Source organism: Zalophus californianus, chromosome 9 (assembly GCF_009762305.2).
Source record: "Zalophus californianus isolate mZalCal1 chromosome 9, mZalCal1.pri.v2, whole genome shotgun sequence".
NCBI classification, from domain to species: Eukaryota; Metazoa; Chordata; class Mammalia; order Carnivora; family Otariidae; genus Zalophus; species Zalophus californianus.
Window position 1 is genome coordinate 135,025,798 of NC_045603.1, and position 23,650 is coordinate 135,049,447.

Genomic DNA, 23,650 nt, shown 5'->3' on the forward strand with positions numbered 1-23,650 from the left:
CCAAAGCTGCACGGAAAGCTTGCAGGGAACAAAAGCTCCTGGGAGCAAACACAGCAGATCACTTAGCCCGGACTGACAAGGGTGGGGCAATTCTGCCTCCTGCAAAGACATTTGGGAACCACGGCAACAGGCCCCTCCCCCAGAAGATCAGCAAGAACAGCCAGCCAAGACCAAGTTTACCGACCAATGAGAACAGCAGAACCTCAGCGCTAGGGGACTATAGCACATAGAATTCATGGCTTTTTCCCCATGATTCTTTAGTCTTTCAAAGTTAATATTTTTAATTGTCTTTATTTTTCTTTTTCTATTTTTTTAGTTGAATTTTTCTTCCTTCCTTTTTCAACCAACATCTTATCAATTCCTTTTTTAAAATCTTTTTTAATTTTTCATTTTTAAGTCATAGTCTATCCCTTCATTGTATTTAACCTTTTTTGTATATATATGTTTTTCTTTCTTTAAAATTTTGGGATACAGTTTCTTCTAACAGATCAAAATATACCCTAAATCTAGTGTAGGACGTTGTCCTAGTCTCCCACCTGATCACATTCTCTATTTTTTTTATATTTTTTTTTCATTCTTTTTTCAACCAACTTCTTATCTTATTAATTCCTTTTTTAAAATCCTTTTTAATTTTCATCTTTACAGTCATATTCTATCCCTTCATATTTACCTTATTTTGTGTATATATATGTTTTAATTTCTTTAAAATATTGGGAGGCAATTTCTTTTAACAGACCAAAATACACCCAAAATCTAGTGTATGGCTCTATTATATTCAGCAGCCTGATCATATTCTTTTTTTTTTTTTCCCTTTCTTCCCTCTCCCCCTGCCAAGTTTTGGGTCTCTTCTGATTTGTTTAGTGTATATTTTTCTCGGGGTCGTTGTTACCCTTTTAGCATTTTTTAACATTTTGTTCTCTCGTTCATCTATTCTCTTCTGGATAAAATGACAAGACGGAAAAACTCACCTCAAAAAAAAAAAAAGAACAAGAGGCTGTACCAACTGCTGGGGACCTAATCAATACAGACATTAGTAAGATGTTGGCACTAGAGTTCAGAATGATGAGTATAAAGGTTCTAGCTGGACTTGAAAAAAGTATAGAAGATACTAGAGAATCCCTTTCTGAAGAAATAAAAGAACTAAAATCTAACCAAGTCAAAATCAAAAAGGCTATTAATGAGGTGCAATCAAAAATGGAGGCTCTAACCGCGAGGATAAACGAGGCAGAAGAGAGAATTAGTGATATAGAAGACCAAATGATTGATAATAAAGAAGCTGAGAAAAAGAGAGATAAACTACTGGATCACGAGGGGAGAATTCGAGAGATAAATGATACCATAAAGCAAAACAACATTAGAATAATTGGGATCCCAGAAGAAGAAGAAGAGGGGCGGGGAGAAGGTACACTGGAGTAAATTATAGCACAGAACTTCCCTAATATAGGAAGGAAACAGGCATCAAAATCCAGAAGGAACAGAGAAGCCCCTCAAAATCAATAAAAAAATAGGTCAACACCCGACATCTAATAGTAAAATTCACAAGTCTCAGAGACAAAGAGAAAATCCTGAAAGCAGCTTGGGACAAGAGGTCTGTAACCTACAACGGTAGAAACATTAGATTGGCAGCAGACCTATCCACAGAGACCTGGCAGGCCAGAAAGGATTGGCATGATATATTCAGAGCACTAAATGAGAAAAATATGCAGCCAAGAATGCTATATCCAGCTAGGCTGTCATGGAAATTGGAGAGATAAAAAGCTTCCAGAACAAACAAAAAGAATTTGTGAACACCAAACCAGCCCTACAAGAAATATTGAAAGGGGTCCTCTAAGCAAAGAAAGAGGCTAAAAGTAACATAGACCAGAAAGGAACAGAGACAAAATACAGTAACAGTCACGTTACAAGGAATACAATGGCACTAAATTCATATCTTTCAATAGTTACCCTGAATGTAAATGGGCTAAATGCCCCAATCAAAAGACACAGGCTATCAGATGGGATTAAAAAACAAGACCCATCGATATGCTGTCTGCAAGACACTCATTTTAGACGCAAAGACACCTCCAGATTTAAAGTGAGGGGTGGAAAGCCATTTACCATGCTACTGAACACCAAAAGAAAGCTGGGGTGGCAATCCGTATATCAGACAAATTAGATTTTCAACCAAAGACTGTAATAAGAGATGAGGACGGACACTACATCATACTTAAAGGGTCTATCCAACAAGAAGATCTAACACTTTTAAATATCTATGCCCCTAATGTGGGAGCAGCCAATTATATAAGCCAGTTAATAACAAAATCAAAGAAACGCATTGACAACAATACAATAATAGTAGAGAACTCTATCTAACACCCCCCTCACTCAAATGGACAGATCATTTAAGCAAAAGATGAACAAGGAAATAAAGACTTTAAACGACATACTGGACCAGATGGACTTCACAGATATATTCAGAACATTCCATCCCAAAGCAACAGAATATACATTCTTTTCTAGTGCACATGGAACATTCTCCAGAATAGGTCACATCCTGGGTCACAAATCAGGTCTCAACCAGTACCAAAAGATTGGGATCATTCCCTGCATATTTTCGGACCACAATGCTTTGAAACTAGAACTCAATCATAAAAGGAAAGTTGGAAAGAACTCAAATACATGGAGGCGAAAGAGCATCCTACTAAAGAATGAATGGGTCAACCAGGAAATTAAAGAAGAATTTAAAAAATTCATGGAAACAAATGAAAATGAAAACACAACTGTTCAAAATCCTTGGGATGCAGCAAAGGCAGTCCGAAGAGGAAAGTATATAGCAATACAAGCCTTTCTCAAGAAACAAGAAAGGTTTCAAATACACAACCTAATCTACACCTAAAGGAGCTGGAGAAACAACAGCAAATAAAGCCTAAACCCAGCAGGAGAGAGCAATAATAAAGATCAGAGCAGAAATCAATGAAATAGAAACCAAAAGAATAGTAGAAGAGATCAACGAAACTAGGAGCTGGTTCTTTGAAAGAATAAGATTGATAAGCCCCTGGCCAGACTTATCAAAAAGAAAAGAGAAAGGACCCAAATAAATAAAATCACGAATGAAAGAGGAGAGATCACAATGAACACCAAAGAAATACAAACAATTATAAGAACACATTATGAGAAACTATATGCCGGCAAATTAGACAATCTGAAAAAAAAATGGATGTATTCCCAGAGACATATAAACTACCAAAACTGAACCAGGAAGAAATAGAAAACCTCAACAGACCCATAACCAGTAAGGAAATTGAAGCCGTAATTACAAATCTCCCAACAAACAAGAGCCCAGGGTCAGATGGCTTCCCAGGGGAATTCTACCAAACATTTAAAGAAGAATTAATACCTATTCTTCAGAAGCTGTTTCAAAGAATAGAAATGGAAGGAAAACTTCCAAACTCATTTTATGAGGCCAGCATTACCTTGATCCCAAAGCCAGACAAAAACCCCATCAAAAAGGAGAACTACAGACCAATATCCCTGATGAACATGGGTGCAAAAATTCTCACCAAAATACTAGCCAATAGGATCCAACAGTACATTAAAAGGATTATTCGCCACGACCAAGTGGGATTTATTCCTGGGCCGCAAGGTTGGTTCAACATCTGCAAATCAATTAATGTGATACGATACATGAATAAAAGAAAGAACAAGAACCATATGATCCTCTCAATAGATGCAGAAAAAGCATTTGACAAAGTACAGCATCCTTTCTTGATTAAAACTCTTCACAGTGAAGGGATAGAGGGTACATACCTCAATATCATAAAAGCCATCCATGAAAAACCCACAGTGAATATCATACTCAATGGGGAAAAGCTGAGCTTTCCCCCTAAGGTCAGGAACACGGCAGGGATGTCCACCATCACCACTGCTGTTCAACATAGTACTAGAAGTCCTAGCCACAGCAATCAGACAACAAAAAGAAATAAAAAGCATTGGAATTGGCACAGAAGTGAAACTCTCACTTTTTGCAGATGATATGATACTTTATGTGAAAAACCCAAAAGAGTCCACCCCAAAATTGCTAGAACTCATACAGGAATTCAGTAAAGTGGCAGGATATAAAATCAATGCACAGAAATCAGTTGCATTTCTATACACCAACAACAAGACAGAAGAAAGAGAAATTAAGGAGTCAATCCCATTTACAATTGCACCTAAAACCGTAAGTTACCTAGGAATAAATCTAACCAAAGAGGCAAAGGATCTGTACTCAGAAAACCATAGAATACTCATGAAAGAAATTGAGGAAGATACAAAGAAATAGGAAAACGTTCCATGCTCATGGATTGTAAAAATATCTATGCTACATAGAGCAATCTACACATTTAATGCAATCCCTATCAAAATACCATCAATTTTTTTCAAAGAAATGGAACAAATAATCCTAAAATTTATATGGAACCAGAAAAGACCCCGAATAGCCAGAGGAATCTTGAAAAAGAAAAGCAAAGCTGGTGGCATCACAATTCTGGACTTCCAGCTCTATTACAAAGCTGTCATCATCAAGACAGTATGGTACTGGTACTGGCACAAAAACAGACACATAGATCAATGGAACAGAATAGAGAGCCCAGAAATGGACCCTCAACTCTATGGTCAACTCATCTTCGACAAAGGAGGAATGTCCAATGGAAAAAAGTCTCTTCAACAAATGGTGTTGGGAAAATTGGACAGCCACATGCAGAAGAATGAAACTGGACCATTTCCTTACACCACACACAAAAATAGACTCCAAATGGGTGAAAGACCTAAATGTGAGACAGGAGTCCATCAAAATCCTTGAGGAGAACACAGGCAACAACCTCTTCGACCTCAGCCACAGCAACTTCTTCCTAGAAACATCACCAAAGGCAAGGGAGGCAAGGGCAAAAATGAATTACTGGGACTTCATCAAGATAAAAAGCTTTTGCACAGCAAAGGAAACAGTCAACAAAACCAAAAGACAACCGACAGAATGGGAGAAGATATTTGCAAATGACATATCAGATAAAGGGCTAGTATCCAAAATCTATAAAGAACTTATCAAACTCAACACCCAAAGAACAAAGAATACAATCAAGAAATGGGCAGAAGACATGAACAGACATTTCTGCAAAGAAGACATCCAAATGGCCAACAGACACATGAAAAAGTGCTCAACATTACTCGGCATCAGGGAAATCCAAATCAAAACCTCAATGAGGTACCACCTCACACCAGTGAGAATGGCTAAATTAACAAGTCAGGAAATGACAGATGTTGGCAAGAATGCGAAGAAAGGGGAACCCTCCTACACTGTTGGTGGGAATGCAAGCTGGTGCATCCACTCTGGAAAACAGTATGGAGGTTCCTCAAAAAGTTTAAAATAGCAATTGCACTACTGGGTATTTTCCCCAAAGATACAAATGTAGTGATCCGAAGGCGCACATGCACCCCAATGTTTATAGCAGCAATGTCCACAATAGCCAAACTATGGAAAGAGCCTAGATGTCCATCAGCAGATGAATGAATAAAGAAGATGTGATATACACACTCACACACACACACACACACACACACACACACACACACACACACAATGGAATATTATGCAGCCATCAAAAAATGAAATCTTGCCATTTGCAACGATGTGGATAGAACTAGAGGGTATTATGCTAAGCGAAATAAGTCAATCAGAGAAAGACAAGTATCATATCATCTTACTGATACGAGGAATTTGAGAACCAAGACAGAGGATCATTGGGGAAGGGAGGGAAAAATGAAACAAGACGAAACCGTAGAGGGAGACAAACCATAGGAGACTCTTAATCTCAGGAAACAAACTGAGCTTTGCTGGAGTGGATGGTGGTGGGAGGGATGGGTGGCTGGGTGATGGACACTGGGGAGAGTAAATACAATGTGGGCGCTGTGAATTGTGTAAGACTGAGGAATCACAGACCTGTACCCCTGAAACAAATAATACATTATATGTTAATTTTAAAAAATTTAAAAAAAGAAAAGAAAATTCACAAAATTGTGAAAATTAGACAACACACTTTTAAACAACCAAAGGATCAAAGAAGAAATTATAGGGAAATTAGAAAATACTTAGAGATGAATGAAAATGAAAACATACATAACAAAACTTATGGAATATAGTAAAAGTGGAGCCAAGGGGGAAATTCATAGCTATCCATGCTTACATTAAAAAATAAGAAAGATCTAAAGTCAACAACCTATCTTTATACCTCAGGGCACTAGAAAAAGAACAAATGAAAACCCAAAGTTAGCAAAAGGAAGGAAATAACAAAGATTAGAGCAGAGATAAATGAACTAGAGAATAGAAAAACAAGAAAATCAATGAAACCAAAAGTTGGTTCTTCAAAATGATCAACCAAATTGACTAACTTTTAGCTAGATGAACTAAGAAAAAAAGAGAGATGACTTAAATTACTAAAATCAGAAATGAAAGTGTGGACATTACTACCAATTCTATAGAACTGAAAAGAATTATAAGAGAGTACTATGGACAACTTTATACAAATAATTGGATAACCTAGATGAAACGGACAAATCCCTAGAGACACAAAACCTACCAAGAAGGTGGAAAAAATTAAAGAGGAGGGAACATTTCCTAACTCAGTCTGAGGCCAGCATTACCCTGATACCAAGGCCAGATAAAGAAACTGTAAGAAAAGAACATTACAGACCAATATCCTCTATGAATACTGATGCAAAAATCCTAAATAAAATATTAGCAAACTGAATTCAGCACCATGTTAAAAGGATCATACACCATGACCAAGTGGGATTTATTCCTGGAATGCAAAGATGGTTCAACCTATGAAAATTGATCACTTTAATACACCCCGTTAACAGAATGAAGGGGGAAAAACACATGAGCATCTCAACTGATGCAGAAAAAGCATCTGAGGAAAATTCAACACCCTTTCATGATAAAAAAAGAAAACACTCAAAATACTAGGAATAGAAGGAAACTTCATCAACATAATAAAAGCCACACATAAAAACCCACAGTGAACATTATATTCGGTGGTGAAAGACTGAAAACTTTTCCTCTAAGATCAGGTACAAGGCAAGGATGCCTGCTTTGACCACGTCTACTCAACATAGCACTGAAAGTTCCACAGCAGTTAGGCAAGGAAAAGAAATAAAAGGCACCCAAATTGGAAAGGAAGAAATAATATTACCTCTGTTCATAGATGGTATGATCTTATATGTAGGAAACTTTAAAATTCCACAAAAAACTGTTAGAACTAATACATGAATTCAGTAAAGTAGCAGGATACAAAGTCAACATACAAAAACCAGTTGCATTTCTATACACTAACAGTGAACAATCTGAAAGAAGATTACAAAAACAATTCCATGTTCAATAGCATCAAAAATAATAAAATACTTACTACTAAGCACCCCTAAAAGAAATGAAAGAAGACACAAATAAATGGAAACACAGCCCCTGGTCATGGACTGAAAGATTTCATGTTATTAAAATGTCAATACTACCCAAAGTGATCTACAGACTGAATGCAATTCCTATCAAAATCCCAATGATGTCTTTTGCATCCAAAAATTCATATGGAATCACAAGGTACCCCAACTAGCCAAAACAATCTTGAAAAACAAAACTGGAGGACTGACACCTGATTTCAAAACTTACTACAGAGCTACAGTAATCACAACAGTGTGGTATGGGCATCAAGACAGACATACAAATGAATGAAATAGCATAGAAAGCCCAGAAATAAACCACCGCATATATGGCAAAATGATTCTTGACAAGGGTGTCAAGACCATTGAACTGAGAAAGGACAGTCTTTTTAACAACAGTGCTGGGGTAACTGGACATCCACATGCAAAATAGTGAAATTGGTACCTTACATAATACCAAATACAAAAATTAACACAAAATGGATAAAAGACCTAAATATAAGACCTAAAAAAAATAAAACTCTTAGAAGAAAACATAGGACTAAAGCTCCAATGCTCCAATCATTTGCAATGATTTCCTGGATATGACACCAAAGGCACAGGAAACAAAAGAAACAAACAGACAAATTGGACTTCGTGAAAATTTTAAAATTTTGTGCACCAAAAGACCCTATCCAGAGAATTAAAATCAAACCACAGAATGGGAGAAAATATCTGCAAATTGTATATCTGATAAAGGATTAACATCCAGAATGTATAGAAAACCCCTAAAACTCAACAACAATCAAAAACAAACAGCCCAATTCAAAAATGGGCAAAGAACTTGAATAGATATTTCCCCAAAGAAGACATAAAAGTGGCGGCAAGTACATGGAAAGATTCTAATCACTAGGGGGATGCAAATCAAAACCGTAATGCGATACATGTCATACCCATTAAGATGAGTACTGTCAACAACAACAAAAACAAGAGAATGTAGAGGAAAGGAGCCTTTGTACACTGTTGGTGGGAGTGCAAACTGGCACAGCCACTGTGGAAAACAGGATGGCAGTTCCTCAAAAAGTTAATAATAGAATTACCCTATGATCCAGCAATCCCATTTCAAACCAGAACGATTTGAAAGTAGAGCCTCAGAGAGGTATCTGTACATCCATGGTCATAGCAGCCTTATTCACAGTAGCTAAAGCACATTATCAGTCCAAGTGTCCATCAACAAATGAATGATGGATAATCAAAATATGGTATATACATAACAATGGACTATTATTCAGCCTTTGAAAGAAAGGAAATTATGTAATATTTGTAGCAATATATGGATTACGCTAAGGACAATATTCTAAAGTGAAACAGGTACAAAAAGACAAATATAGTTGTGTGCAAGATGTCTTTGCAATCCCCCCCCCAAAATGGACTGGTCTTGGAAGTAACTGTACATGTGGTGTTTGGGGTGAGGTAAGGGTTCTTAGATTCTCCCTCCCTTCCAAAGTTTCAGAATAACCCATGGTAGGGGCCTAGGCTGAGAGCTTGGACTCTGTGATCTCACAAGTTCCTCCAGGCCCAAGACAACGATGCTATCAGCATCAAAGAGCAAACTTGGTATAAGGAAGGAAAGGGGTGGGTAAGGGAAAAACCAGTTAAATACACTCATACCAGCTAAATCCAGTCTTTGCCTCTGAGGACTTCTTGTCTCTCCTGTCCTCTGGCGTCATTGATTTGTGGCTGAATGGAGACTGTCCAGTCACCAATGATGTAACATTACCTGAGAGATCCAAAGGTCCATGCTCAATCCAGGCTTCCTCAGAAGGAAGGAACATTTTATCATAGAGCAGAGTCTAGTATTTTTATGGGACTATGTGCTCTGGTCTACTGTTAAATATTTCTAGAGTGGAGTGTTTTATGATCATTCCTCCTCGTTCCACCTCACCCTCCATCTCTAAGTATTTTTCCATCTATGTTAACATACAGCAAAGCACCCGACAAACACAGATTTAAGATTTTGGTGTCATGGAGCTAAACCCATGGTACTACCAAGCTAACTACCCACACCCACAGACACACACACACACACACACACACGCACACATGTGCACAGTGGGTGAGTACATTTTTTAGATGGAGGTGGGGGAATTGGGTCCAATTAAAAACTATTAGACTAGAAATTCAGAAGAGCACATCAGGAGGAACCTGTAAAAGAAATCTTCATGGATGATATCAATACCATAGAAAGGTATGAACAAACAGTTGTTAATAACTTCAAGAGAAGCTTTAAATCCACACTAGAAAGTAACTTGACGCTGGGAGACTCTGCACCTGTGAATGCCATATAGTATGGTTCTATGTGGGATGGGGCATGCTTCCCACAACATCACTGGCACCTGGAAGTGGTCAGAAATGCAGATTCTCAGGCCCTGCCCCAGACCTATTGACTCAGGAGCTCTGGGAGGACGGCCCAGCCCTCTGAGTTTTAACAAACCCTCCAGGGGGTTCTACTGTACACTCACATTTAGGAATCGCTGACCTAGAGGGCCCAAGATGAAGATGAAGGCATAAGGAGCAGAGTTGATGCAGCAGAATGAGGACTCAAATATGGCAATGATGAACCCGCACACCAAACTAAAGCTGCAGTCAAAATACCAAATGTGGAGAGAGTGCAAACACTACTTTTAGACCCTGGAAATGGAAGGAGGAACTCTAAATGGTGTGAATTGGGGCAAGGATAGAGGGAAAGGCAGCACTCTGAAAACCACAAGTAGGGAGATAATTCAAGGACATTTTCCTGACTAAACTATAATCTTGGCCTGAGTTGTCAACGGCTCTTAGGGTTTCCTTCAAGAGCAATCCTCAGCGCCTGGGTGGCTCCATCTTGCTTGTGTGCTCTCTCTGTGTCACATAAAGTCTTAAAAAAAAAAAGCAATCCTCAAAGAAAGGGACCCAAGTGACATTCACCAAGTGGTTTTTGTTTGGTCACTTACTTTATTTTTTAACTTATTCTGATGCAACCTCAAACTTAGAGTAAAACTGCAAAAACAGAAAAGACCTCCGAATACCCTTTACCCAGATTCACCAACTATTTACATTTTGCCCCAGTGCTTTATCATCCCCCATCTCTAACCAAATATATTTATTACACATGTGCTTTTTCCTCTAAAGCATTTGAAAGTAAGTTGGAGCCATTATGCCCCTTTATGCCTAAATACTCAGTATATATTTCCTAAGAATATGTTCTCTAACATACCTTCCTAAAACACAACACTCTCACATAACCACAGAACAATTATAAAAAATCAGGAAATTTAACCTTGACACAATATTATCATCTAATACTCAGGCTGTATTTAAATTCTGTCCGTTATCCCAATAATGGCCTTGTTCACCATTTTCTCCCTAATTCTGGATCTAATCCAGGGCCATATTTGGCATTTCGTTGCCATGTCTCTTTAGCCTCTTTCAGTCTGGAATATTTCCTCTGCCTTTCCTTTTCTCTTTCTTTCTTTCTTTCTTTCTTTCTCTTTCTTTCTTTCTCTTTCTTTCTTTCTTTCTTTCTTTCTTTCTTTCTTTCTTTCTTTCTTTCTTTCTTTCTTTTTCTTTCTTTCTTTCTGTCTCTCTCTCTCTCTCTTTCTTTCTGAGAGAGAAGCTGTGTGCCCATGAGTGGGGGAAGGGAGGGGCAGAGGGAGAGGTAGAGAGAAAATCCCAAGCAGGCTCCACACCCAGTGTGCAGCCCGACATGGGGCTTAATCCTGCAACCCATGCCGAAATCAAGAGTCAGACACTTGGTGATTCTGGCAGTCCTTCTTGGACATCCAAACCTAAGATACAGTGTGGCAATCCAGGGACTGCTCTCTAGAGGAAAAGATGGTCAAGACCTGGCAGCGGAGGTCTGGGCCCTAGTCCCCAAAGCTAGGGTTTCTAGACAGAGACAGGCCAACCCACAGGGAGCAGGTGGGAAGGAAGGAGAAAGCTGCCACCAAATGGCCAGTCAAAGCTGACCCCATGGCCAGTCAAAGCTGACCCCAGATCCTGCCCAACCCAAAGAGGCTCAGATTGCTGGAAAGCACAGATACTATTTGGGTAAATCAAACAAGAGTGGCTTATTTGAGGGATACAGAAGGAAACCGGCCCCACTTAGAACACCCAGCTTAAGATCATTAAGACATGACATTTTCTAGGATGGATGGGGATTCATGTTCCAGAAGCCAGAATCCAGAATCTGTCCCCCTCAGACCTAGCACCAAGGTCTAATCTGGGTAGGTGACTGAGCTCACCTCATCCACTTGGGATTTGAACTGTTTACCGTACTCGCAGGTAGCTCAATCATCAGACTTTCAGAACAGAACTGTCTGCTCCTGGTACATTACAAAACTCAGACATGAGAGAGAACTTCACTAGGTGTCATTCCCAAAAGCCATTAGACCAGCTTATCCTGCAGATCTACTGAGCACCTATCTGTAGAAATGCCACAAAAATGAAATGAATGTACATGATGTGGCAGGTCCCAGGACATTGCTTTTAGCCAGGAAGTTTCATACTGAGGAAAATCATGGGCCCTAAGTCTTGCTCAAATCTTTCAGATTCTAATTAAAAGAAGAGGGACATTTTTAACACAGTTGTACAGGTCAGAGAAAACTTGAATCGTTCTAGCTCTGGCTCTTACCTTCTTTTGGTGACATTCGCCTGATAAAAGGTATCACTTTGGCATGCACTTTGTCACACTCAGTCTGCTGGGAGTGACTGGGGCGGGCGAGGAGGTGGGGGGCGGGCGAGGAGGTGGGGGAGCGGGCTGTCTCCCAAAAGGGTGTCCAGAATCCTCCCAGATGACCTTGCAAAACTTCTTGCCTTCAGTTTTTCCCCAAGTTGCCTTCACTTGCTCAGAGAAAGGCAAAAATTCCTAATTCCAGAATCTCCTGCATTTCTCACATTCCTGTAGCAGGCAACATATTACAGCCAAAGCACCGAACACCCGCCACTCAGCAGGATTTATCCCTCTCCTGCCCTAGGCTCAACCAAGATTTCTGAGTTCCTGTGGCAGGGTACTTTAAAATTCTCCCAGGGGCGCCTGGGTGGCTCAGTTGGTTAATCGACTGCCTTCGGCTCAGGTCATGATCCTGGAGTCCCGGGATCGAGTCCCACGTCGGGCTCCCTGCTGAGCAGGGAGTCTGCTTCTCCCTCTGAACCTCTTGCCTCTCATGCTCTCTATCTCATTCTCTCTCTCTCTCAAATAAATAAATAAAATCTTTAAAAAAAAATAAAATAAAAATAAAATTCTCCCATCCCCTACCTTTCTATTACGCAGCATGTCATATATTTAAAACAGTGTAACATATAGGCACAACTAATATTCTGCCAGTCCTCATCACTGTGGCCTTTCATCTGTGGCCAGTGGTCACCCCTCCCCCAGCCCCAAGTATTTCCAGCAGCTATTCTGATTGGTCAGCACCTGGCTGGCACTGCTTGTTAAATATGAGGGAGAGCGCAAGCAGGGGGGTGGGGGGGAGAGGGAGAGGGAGAAGCAGGCTCCCCGCTGAGCAGGGGGCCCGAGGCGGGTCCTGATCCCAGGACCCCGGGATCCTGACCTGAGCCGAAGGCAGATGCTTAACCAACTGAGCCACCCAGACACCCCTCAAAAGCATTTTTAACAGGTAAAACATCTGCACCACTAAAGATTCAGAAAGTATGAAAAGACAAAAAAAAAAAAAATGATGAAAGGGCATTCAGTAAAAAGTCTCTCCTAGTGCATCTCTCAGCTGCCTCATCTCCAGCGTTGATAGTCTCTCGCATCCTTTCAGAGATCTTATGTACAGACAGAATATTGTGGATAGGTACCATTTCTTCTTTTTTTATGGATGGTAGCATATAAAACATCTGGTTCTGTTCCTTTTCTTCCTAACCTAACAGTGTATCTTGGAGATCTTTCCAGTTCGGTGCACAAAGAGCTTCCTTCATCTACTGTAAGGAGCTGGGTGGTACTTCTTCGTAGGGTATCTGTATTGTAATTTACTAAATTAGTCTCCTGCTGGCCACATACACGGTAATTTATAGGTACTGGCTATTATAACCAATAACTTTGTACATACTCACTCCATAAATATACCAGTGTTATCTGTAGGGTAAATTCTTAGAAGTGAAATTGCTGGGCTAAAGGGCATGTGCATAATAAGCATCATCCTCTGAACACTCTTTCTTGAACAGCTATTGTACAAGGCTCAGAGAACCCAGTGTTGGGCAAGACAGATGTGCCCCCTGCTGCCGCCGCTCAAAGTGCAAATGATGAGATACAGCCCTTACATCATCTCATTGTCTTCGGTACAACCAGGAGAGTGGCTGGCCACACAGGGAGATATGGGACCTGGCTGACGGGCCGGGAGGGGAGGGAAGGCTTTCCTGAGAAAGTCATGTTCACGTTAGGAAGGATGGCAGGAGATGGGCTGGGGAGAGCAGTGGGCATGGTGAGTGGCCGGGCGGCGGGGGGACCAAAGGCCAGAGTGGCCGGGGGAAGAGTAGCTGGGGGGTTTGGGGGCAGTCTAGCAGAGCACTGAAGACTTCTTGAGGATTTTAGTTTTTATTCTAAGAGCAGCGGGCAACCAGGAAGGAGTGAAGTCATCCAATGCGCATTTCTGAAGATGACTGGCTGCATTACAGAAATGGATTAAAGGCTTTCAGGGAGAACAGGCAGGGAGACCAATTCAAAGGTTATTGCTGCTTTCAGGCCGGAGAGTGCAGAGGCCAGGCTGGGTGAGGCTAAGGAGATAGAGACGGTGAGAGAGTAACGGGGGGTGAAGGGAAGGGAGAGAGGTTTCCACGGATGACTCCCCAGTCCCTAGCCATGCTGGTTGGTGAGCACTTAAGACAAGGCTCCTGGAAGGCTTCTAAATGATGAGACCCTGAACATTTTCCACATGCTTAGAATCTGGGGTGTATCCTATGGGGCCCCTCGGAAAGCCAGACCCCAGCTACAGAGGCACCCTGGAGAACACCTCTGAACAAGCTGGAATGTGTTCATCTCTCCTGTCCCGTTTTACCTGCACCCCTGCAGGCATCACGTGCCCTCCTCCCACGTCGGTCGAACATGCGGACATCCAGGTCAAGAGTTACAAGGTGAGCTCCAGGGAGCGGTACACCTGTAACTCTGGCTTCAAGCGTAAAGCCGGGACATCCAGCCTGACCGAATGCGTGTTCAACAAGACCATGAACGTGGCCCACTGGACAATTCCCAATCTCAAGTGCATCAGTAAGTAGCTGTCCCCGCAAGTCTCTCCATCCCCCTTCCCAAAGCTGTACAGAGTGGAACGGTAGTGTGGGAAGCTGAATGAGCCCATCTCTGGGGGACAAGACATTTGTGTTGAGGTCTAAGGCTAAATAAACCAATGGGCCTCTGAACAACGCCCCTGGGAGTTGAAAATACAGAGGCTTCAGGGTCACAGTTTTGGCTTCCTTGAGCAAGGGTCTTACCATCTTGGAAGTCTTTGTTCCTCATCCAGAAAACGAACCCGATGTCAATGGTGCGGCTATAGCAGTGTGCCGTGAAACCTGGTCAATACTAGCTGCAGCCATCTCTCACTCTGTTGCGCTTTGCTTTATTGTACTTTACAGATAATTATGGTCTTTTTACCAATTGAAGACTTGCGGCAATCCCGCTTCAAGCGAGTCTACTGTCGCCATTTTTCCAATAGTTATTTGCTCACTTTGTGTCTCTGTGTCACATTTTAGTAATTCTCGCAGCATTTCAAACTTTCTCATATTGGTTATGGGAGCTGGGACCAGTGATCTTTGATATTACTACTGGGATTCTCTTGGGGCACCACAAACTGCACCCATGTAAGACGGTTAACTTAATCCATGGATGTTGTACATGTCTTCTGACCGCTCCATGGACTGGCCATTCCCCTGTCTCTCTCCCTCTCCTTGGTCCTCCCTACTCCCTGAAACAGAACAATATTGAAATTAGGCTACTTAACAGCCCTACAATAGCTTCTAAAGGTTCATATGAAAGGAAGAATCACATCTTTCTCTTCAAGTCAAAACTAGGAATGATTAGGTTAGTGAAAAAAGCATGTCAAGTCAAGACAGGCCAAAAAATAGGCCTCTTGTGCCAAGTTATGAATACAAAGGAAAAGTCCTTGAAGGAAACTGAAGGTGCTACTCCAGAGAACACACAAAAGGTAAGTAAACAAAACAGACTTATTGGTGATATGGAGAAAGTTTTAGGGGTCCGAATAGAAGGTCAAACCAGCCACAACACTCCCTTAAGCCAAAGCCTCATCCAGAGCAAGGCTCTCTCTTCAATTCCATGAAGGCTGGGAGAGGTGAAGAAGCTGCAGAAGAAATGCTTGAGGCGAGCACAGGTTGGTTCATGCGCTTCAAGGAAAGAAGCCGTCTCCATAACATGAGGGCAAAGTGAAGCAGCCAGTTATCCAGAAGATCTGGCTAAGATAATTAATGAAAGCTGCTACACTAAACAACAGATCCTCAATGTAGACAAAACAGCCTTAGTGTGGAAGAGCCCATCTAGGACTTTCCCAGCTGGAGAGGAGAAGTCAATGTCTGGCTTCAGAGCTTCAAAGGACAGGCTGACTCTCTTTTTAGGGGCTAATGCAGCTGATGACTTTAAATTGAAGCCAGTGCTCACTGACCATTCCGAAAATCCCAGGAACCTTAAGAATGATGCTAAATCTATTCTGCCTGTGCTCTATAAAGGGAACAACAAAACCTGGAGGACAGCACATCTGCTTACAACATGGTTTACTGAATATTTTAAGCCCACTGTTGAGACCTACTGCTCAAGAAGTTTCCTTTCAAAATATGACTACTCATTGACAATGCACCTGGTCACCCAAGAACTCTGATTGAGATGAAAATGAAACTAATATTGTTTTCATGCCCGCTAAAAAAAATATCCATTCTGCAGTTCCCAGATCAAGGAGTCATTTCCACTTTCAAGTCTTAGTATTTAAGGAATACATCCCATAAGGTTATGGTTGCCAGAGATAGTGATTCTTTTGATGGATCTGAGCAAAGTAAATTAAAAACCTTCTGGAAAGGAGTCACCATTCTAGATGCTTTTAAGAACATTCATGATTCACAGGAAGAGGTCAAAATATACACATTCACAGGAGTTTTGGAGAAGTTGATTCCAGCCCTCACGGATGACTTTGAGGGGCTCAAGACTTCAGTGGAGGAAGTCACTGCAGATGAGGTGGAAACAGCCAGAGAACCAGAATTAGAAGTGGAGCCTGAAGATGGGACTGAATTGCTGCAATCTCATGATCAAACTTGAACAAATGAGGAGTTGCTTCTTATGGATGAGCAAAGGAAGTGGTTTCTGGAGATGGAATCTACTCCTGGTTAAGATGACAACAAAGGATTTAGGATATTACATAAACTCAGTTGATACAGCAGTGGTGGGGTTTGAGAGAACTGACTCCAATTTTGAAAGAAGCTCTACTGTGGGTAAAATGCTATCAAACAGCACCACCTGCTACAGAGAAATTGTTCATGAAAGGAAGAGTCAGTCACTGTGGCAAACTTCATCAGTGTCTTATTTTAAAGAACTGCCACACCCACCCAGCCCTTCAGCAACCACCACCCTCATCAGTCAGCAGCCATCAACATCGAGGCAAGACCCCCCCCACCAGCAAAGATTATGACTCACTGAAAGCTCAAATGATGGTTAGCATTTTTCAGCAGTATTTTTAAATTAAGGTATATATATTGATTTTTTTTTTAGACACTACGCTATTGCCCACTTCATAGACTATAGTATAGGGCAAACATAACTTTTCTATGCACTGAGAAACAAAAGATTCATTTGACTTGCTTTATTGCCACATTTACTTTATTGTGATGGTCTGGAACAGAACCCACAATACCTCTGACATATGCCTTCAGGATTATGGTAGCAAGAATTTGGCATGCTTGCTTCCCAGAGAGCTTCCCCAATTTTTCCCTAGAAGGCAACCTGTAGGGAAATTATTAGGGTTCTTTGTTGTTACCCACCCAGAAGGATGGGGGCTACCCAAGGAGCAGAGACTCCCTTAGCTTGGTCACCCATGCCTGGTGTCCAGCCAGCACTCCAGAGTCCATGTGAGGGATGGTTGTCAGAATCTATTTTTTTATGAACCATCCACAACTGGATAACTATGTCAGAAGCCAACAATCTTGGAGTGGAAGTCAATAGTGCTATTTCCAGGAATACTAAGGCCCTTACTCTAGAAAAATAAAGATTAACTCATGGTTTATTGCATATTTGATACATGTCCAACTGCAAGCTAGAGACTTTCTCATATATATGAAAATTCTCAACTCCTCTCTGGGGAAGTGGACAAAAGGGGTTGTTCTAGAGCAAACTCACTCTGCTGTAGGATTCCTTGAAAAGCCAGACTTTCTCATTGATTTTGTGCACCTGCCCCCTCCCCCTGCGTGACATCATACAGACATCAGAGGCAGGGCAAGGAAGAAGCCTTCTATTTATTGTAAAGGAATCGCTCAGCTGGGGGACATAGTGCCACATGGCCTCAAGTGCAACTGAAGTGCTGAACTAGCTGGGTGACGACAGGTATGAGCAACACCACTATGGCAAAGACACAGAGTGGACATCTTATTCTGTCCAGTCTGGGCACCTGCTGGTACCTGTAATCCAGGGGGAAAAATAAGGGCTTTCCAGCACAGGCAAAGTGACTGTTTCTTCAAAGTGCCAATTCCTTCGGGTGAATGAATCTAAGATGGGGAAAAGTTGTAGGCTCTGAACTGGTTGGTGGGGGGTGGGGGTAGAGGAAGCAAGGGGATGAGACCTGGGATCATAGACTTTTAGAACCTAAAGACTGGAGGATCTTTAGGTTTCACGTAGCCCAAAGAATCCTCACCTTTTACCACTAACAACTCCCTCCATTACTTTTCCTAACCTCCTACGCTTGGAATGCTTTCTTTTTTCCTTACAAAACAACTGAATCTACTGAGTAATCATTTATTTTCCCATGTAAAAGACAGGATTATAAAACTGAGTTGATCTCATTGATATCCGTCTAACTGAAAATAACAAGACATTTGATATGTGTGCAGTCTTTCTGAAAGGCTAGAAAAAGAGTTTGGGTCTGTTTACGTTTGCCTGGGAATTGCAGATTAGGAAACATTGTTGCGTATTTCTCCGGCTTCTAACCTATCCTGGGAAGCCAGATATCTCTATTTTAAATCGATATGTTTATTTTTTTATTTCTGCGTGGTTGTGGAGCACTCCAGGTTCCACCCTCAGGCTCATGAATGCCATGTGGTTATCCTCTCTCTAGGAGACCCCTCCCTGACTCACCTAAGGCCATCCTCCACAGAAGCGCCAGCAGGGGTGACCCCAGAGCCAGAGAGCACCTCCCTTTCTGGAAAAGGTAGGGATGTTGGAAACTTTTTAAGGACTCCCATTCCCTGCGACCACGCAGGTCCCTGTGAGCCCTTCAGATTCTTGGACCACCGCTGGAGTTCCACGGCCAACTTAAACAACAGGACACACTTTTTATTAACGTCAACGTTATATTAGCTTCATTTTCTCTTTTAAATCAAAGTGGCTTGATAGCTAGGTTTCGGCTGCACATAATTAATGATGGTTCGAAACCCACTCTTACAATGCCAGATCAGACTTAGCTGTGGACGCACTTCCTCATCAAAACTGGGGAGGATCTGCGGTTTTGCCTGCCTTGCATGGTAGCCCGCCAACACGTCACGGGTGCCCGCGGAAAACAGGACGTTCCTGCTCCAGAGACCAAGGACGTTCTTCCTTCCACGGCACAGTGGGCAGCAGGACCCTCAGCATGTTTGCCTCAATTTCCTCGTCTCTGTGTCCCACAGGGGCAACAGGGAGGGGCCTCCAAGATGCCTGCACATCCAGCAGGCTGCTTCATAGCAGAGGAAGCCTGAGTTAAGAAACTGGAGTCTTTTATAACCTGCTGACCATGTCTGTCCTTTGCTCCAGGGTGAGGCACTGTCCGCACCTTCCAAGGCTATAGGAACATCTTTGGAAAGATAGTCCCAAGAAAGGGCTGCCAGTGCCTCTGCCGACAAGACGTGCAGAAACGTGAGGGACCCATGCAGAACTGTTCCCCCAACGGGGGGCTGCCGGGTACAGGAGCACTGCACAAAGCTGCCAACGTTACGCATTTCCAGGGTCTTAGCTAATCTTCTATCCCAATTTCCTCAGCACCGTACTGATGTTAAGAAAATTTGAAATCACAGATGCTAATGTCTTGGGACAACGTGCCCTACATCCTAGGAAAGCCTTACTTTACACTTAACTCCTGATTTTTTTGTGTCCCGTTATCCTGTGTGGTGCTTCCCCACCCCCCGCCTCCCCCTTCACGCGCAGGCACAGCCATCCTGCTGTGGTGGGCTGCACTGCTCGGGCTCGCCTCCCCTTGAGCATGGCTTCCTAACCGTGGACACATGTGGGGACCTCCTCCTCCTTTGGCGGTCTGGGGAGCAGCCTGGGAATTAGGGTTCTAGAAGCTCCCCAGGTGATTCTTAGGGAGCCAAGGCTGAGTAGCAATGCTGTGGGGGGGGGTGGGGGATGGCAAGGCCAGAGGGAGGTTTCCTCCTAGTTAGTTAGGTAGTTTGTTGGCTACAAACGGGAGGATATGGTTGAGCGCTGACTACATTTAAGTTTGGAGTAATTCCAAAACCCCTTTGACCCAAGTCATATCTGGTGCACCAAGTGATGAGAATAATCAAGGCTGGTCTCTGCCAGCCTTGCCTTCATGCATGGAACACTTGGTCAGGTGAAAGGCGTGGGAGTGTCATCTCTGACGCGGGATGACATGGCCATGGGCACTTGGATGGAGATGCTTTGGGGGAGCGCTGTCTGCAGAGCGCCCGGAGTGCTGGCAGCCCGGATCGTGCGAGATGCTGATAGAGGACGAAGGGGCAGGAGGACGTCTCACAGCATAAGCGGCTGGGACAGCAGCCCCACACGGCGTGGCCAGACAGCCAACGGTGCTGGGGTCACAGAGGCACTTGTACCATGCTTCACAGTTTGGGGGCAGCCATTTGCCAGGTCGACAGGGACGGTGAGGGCCTGGACACAAGGTGGGCTGCCCTCCCCTTGATCAGCGCAAAACCAGGACCCTTCCTTCAAATATGCTAAGACTCAGTCAGGCTGAACCTCAGGCATCCCCCCCATTTCAGAAGTCATGGGCAAACACGTAAAAAAATAAATGAAAATCCGCACCCCAGATGTCTTTGGCAAATACAGTTGCACTCAGTTTTTGAGAGCAGCCTCCCATAGCATCCAAGTCTACCCAAATCCATGGCATCTTGAACTCTGCACCATGACAAACAGCTGCAGAGCCTCTGGCATCCTTGAAAGTCCCGTGGCCATTCCAGATGGATGAACAGGTTACCCACATAAGGGATTTTCCCAAAGAGCCACGGAGGAGTGTGCCGGGGGAGGGCCGGGCTACGGTGGGCTTCACTAGAGCAAGTACCAAGTCCACTCTCTTCTGGAGCTGAGCAGAGACATGGGTCTAAATATTCATGTCCTCCATATCTTGCACTTCCCTACAGAACCAGCTTTCACTTCCACGTCAGACACCACAGTGGCCACCAAGCCCGATATTGTGCTAGACTCCAGGCCGATGCCATCAGAGCCTCCTGCTACAGGAACCACAGGGCCGATCAGTCAGGAACCCTCCCAAGCCCCACCTCAGACAACAGCAAAGGCCTTGGAACGCACTCCCTCCGCCTCACAGGAGATGCCAGGTTAGCACTGGCTTTGCATACTTTAGGAGAAGTCAGCAACCCGTGGGCTGCTTCTTGGGTGTGGGTGGAGACCTCGAGTGAGCCAACTGCACAGCATTATACCATCTGACCCAAAGCCCAGACAACTCAGTGACCCCCTGCTCGCTGCTCTGTGTCACAGCCTCCCTGCTCTGCCCTCTAACCTCTGTGCTCCACCCTGCTTCAGCCCAGCTGGAAAAGAAAGTCCATCTCCTGGATGGGACAAGGCTCACCGTACAGACCTGCATGGCAGAGGCTTTGCCAATCTGAATAATATCTGCCTCCTCCCAATGTGGAGGACAGTGGAAGCCTTCTGCAATCTGGAGTCACAGTCTGTGGGATGGAAAAGCTCTTGGTAATCTGCATCTTCCGTAAAGGCATAGCTGATTCTTTGTGGCGTGTTTTTCTCTACCACAATACCATTGATTCTGCTCCCCCCTGCCCCATGCTGTACCTTTCATCCCCGTGACTTATTCATTCCATCACTGGAAGCCTGGACCTCCCACTCCCCCTTCACCCGTTTTCCCCATCCCCCCCACACACACACACATTCCTCCCCTCTGGCTGTCATCAGTTTGTTCTCTGTGTTTAAGGGTCTCTTTTGGCTTTTGTCTGTTTGTTCACTGGTTTCGTTTTTTAGATTCCACATCTAAGTGAAATCATATGGTATTTGTCTTTCTCTGTTTGACTTATTTCACTTAGCATAATACACTCTACGTCCATCCATTGTTATTGAATGGCAAGATTTCATTCTTTTTTATGGCTGAGTAATACTCATATTACATATATACCACATCACTATCCATTCATCTACTGATGGACACTTGGGCTGCTTCCATATCTTGCCTACTGTAAATAATGCTGCAATAAAGATAGGAGTGCATATATCTTTTCAAATTAGTATTTTTGTTTTCTTTGGGTAAATACCTGGCAGAATTACTGAATCATATAGCTATTTCTATTTTTAATTTTTTTGAGGACCCTCCATACTGTCTTCCAGAGTGGCTGCACCAGCTTGCATGCCCACCAACAGTGCAGGAGGTTCCCTTCTCTCCACATCCTCCATAACAATTGATGTTTCTTGTCTTTTTGATTCTACCCATTCTCACAGGGGTAAGATAATCTGTCATTGTGGCTTCACATTTGCCTTTCCCAGTGATGTTGAGCATCCTTTCGTATGCCTGTTGGCCATCTGTGTGTCTTCTTTGAAAAAGTGTCTATCTGGTCCTCTGCCCATTTTTAATTAGATTATTTGCTTGTGTGTGTATGTTGAGTTGTATAAGTTCTTACACACTTTGGATATTAATCCTTATCAGATATGTCACTTGCAAATATCTTCTCCCATTTAGGAGGTTGTCTTTTTGTTTTGTTGATGTTTTCCTTCGCTGTGCAAACAGGGCATATTTGATTCTTAAGCATGGCCCAGCATCTACATAAATTACCCTTGTCCTCTGCTATAGGGAATTTGGTTTTGCCAGCCATCAATCTCTCAAGGCTTTAGGATGAAAACCAAATTGTCCCAAATTCCTCCTGCTTAATGAGAAACTAGTGCCTGAACTGAGAAACAGCAATAACTGAGCTGCAATCTCTTCTCTGCAGGTACATATTCATACAATTCTGGAGCTGTGACTGGTAAGTTGTTTTGTTTTTTTTTTTTTCTTGTCCTCGCAGTGTTTATGCCCAGAGGACCTCAGTCGCAGGGGGTGGGACAGTCCTGGTTTATGTGCTGCCCAAGCCTGGCCACCAGCAGCATCCCCTTCTCCGCTCAAGAGTGTCTCGGTTTAGATAGTAAGTTATAGGATTACCCTACTTAATGGGATTCTAACATGACTGCTTATCTCACTATTGGTAGCTCCTCCCTGTCAGGCTACTGATGTGGGAACCAGAGAGCTGACGCATCACAAAAGAGCCTCCTTCCCCTAAGGGGGGCTAGACTTGCATGCAGGACTTATGAGAACACCACACGTGTGTACTACTGTCATTGCAATGCTGTTATTCTGCCATAAACTGCATTCATCTTTCACAGGGTTTCAGCATGATGCCCTTCACAGCAAGGCTGCTCAAATGTCTCAATATAAGAGGCTTCTTTTTACAGAAGAAGCACACAACTTTAAGGCTAGGAGAGAAAGTGAATGACCCAGAGAGTGTGAGGGGAATGGAAAAGCGTTCACAAGAATTAAAGAAAGAGAGGAAGGGAGGGGAGGAGACAGGAAGAAGAGAGAAGGGAGAGAGAATTGCATTCGTAAGAAAGAATCTAAGACTTTTGTCTGACAAGTTTTCAAGAAGCCAAAAAAAAAAAACAAAAACCCACCGTAACTTCGTACAGACAAAAATTATTTCTATTTTTCATTGACAAGTTTTTCTACTGGAGAATGACTCATTTTTGTGGCTCTATTTTATCTGCATCAGGTATCATCTAGGGGCGCCCGGGTGGCTTAGTTGGTTAAGTATCCAACTC

The 23,650-nt window shown here is 42.8% G+C and overlaps 1 protein-coding gene across 3 annotated transcripts in view; it reads left to right on the forward strand.

The window, feature by feature from the left end:
• Positions 1 to 23,650, forward strand: part of IL15RA (interleukin 15 receptor subunit alpha) — a 55,592-nt gene that overhangs the window by 16,832 nt on the left and 15,110 nt on the right. For 2 of the 3 annotated variants that reach the window (XM_027591857.2, XM_027591855.2), the window contains exons 2-5: positions 14,477 to 14,671; positions 18,723 to 18,815; positions 20,980 to 21,174; positions 22,792 to 22,824. In XM_027591857.2, coding sequence (XP_027447658.1) covers positions 14,477 to 14,671; positions 18,723 to 18,815; positions 20,980 to 21,174; positions 22,792 to 22,824 — 516 coding nt within the window. The remainder of the gene's footprint in view (positions 1 to 14,476; positions 14,672 to 18,722; positions 18,816 to 20,979; positions 21,175 to 22,791; positions 22,825 to 23,650) is intronic. The other variant, XM_027591856.2, reaches the window with a different exon arrangement.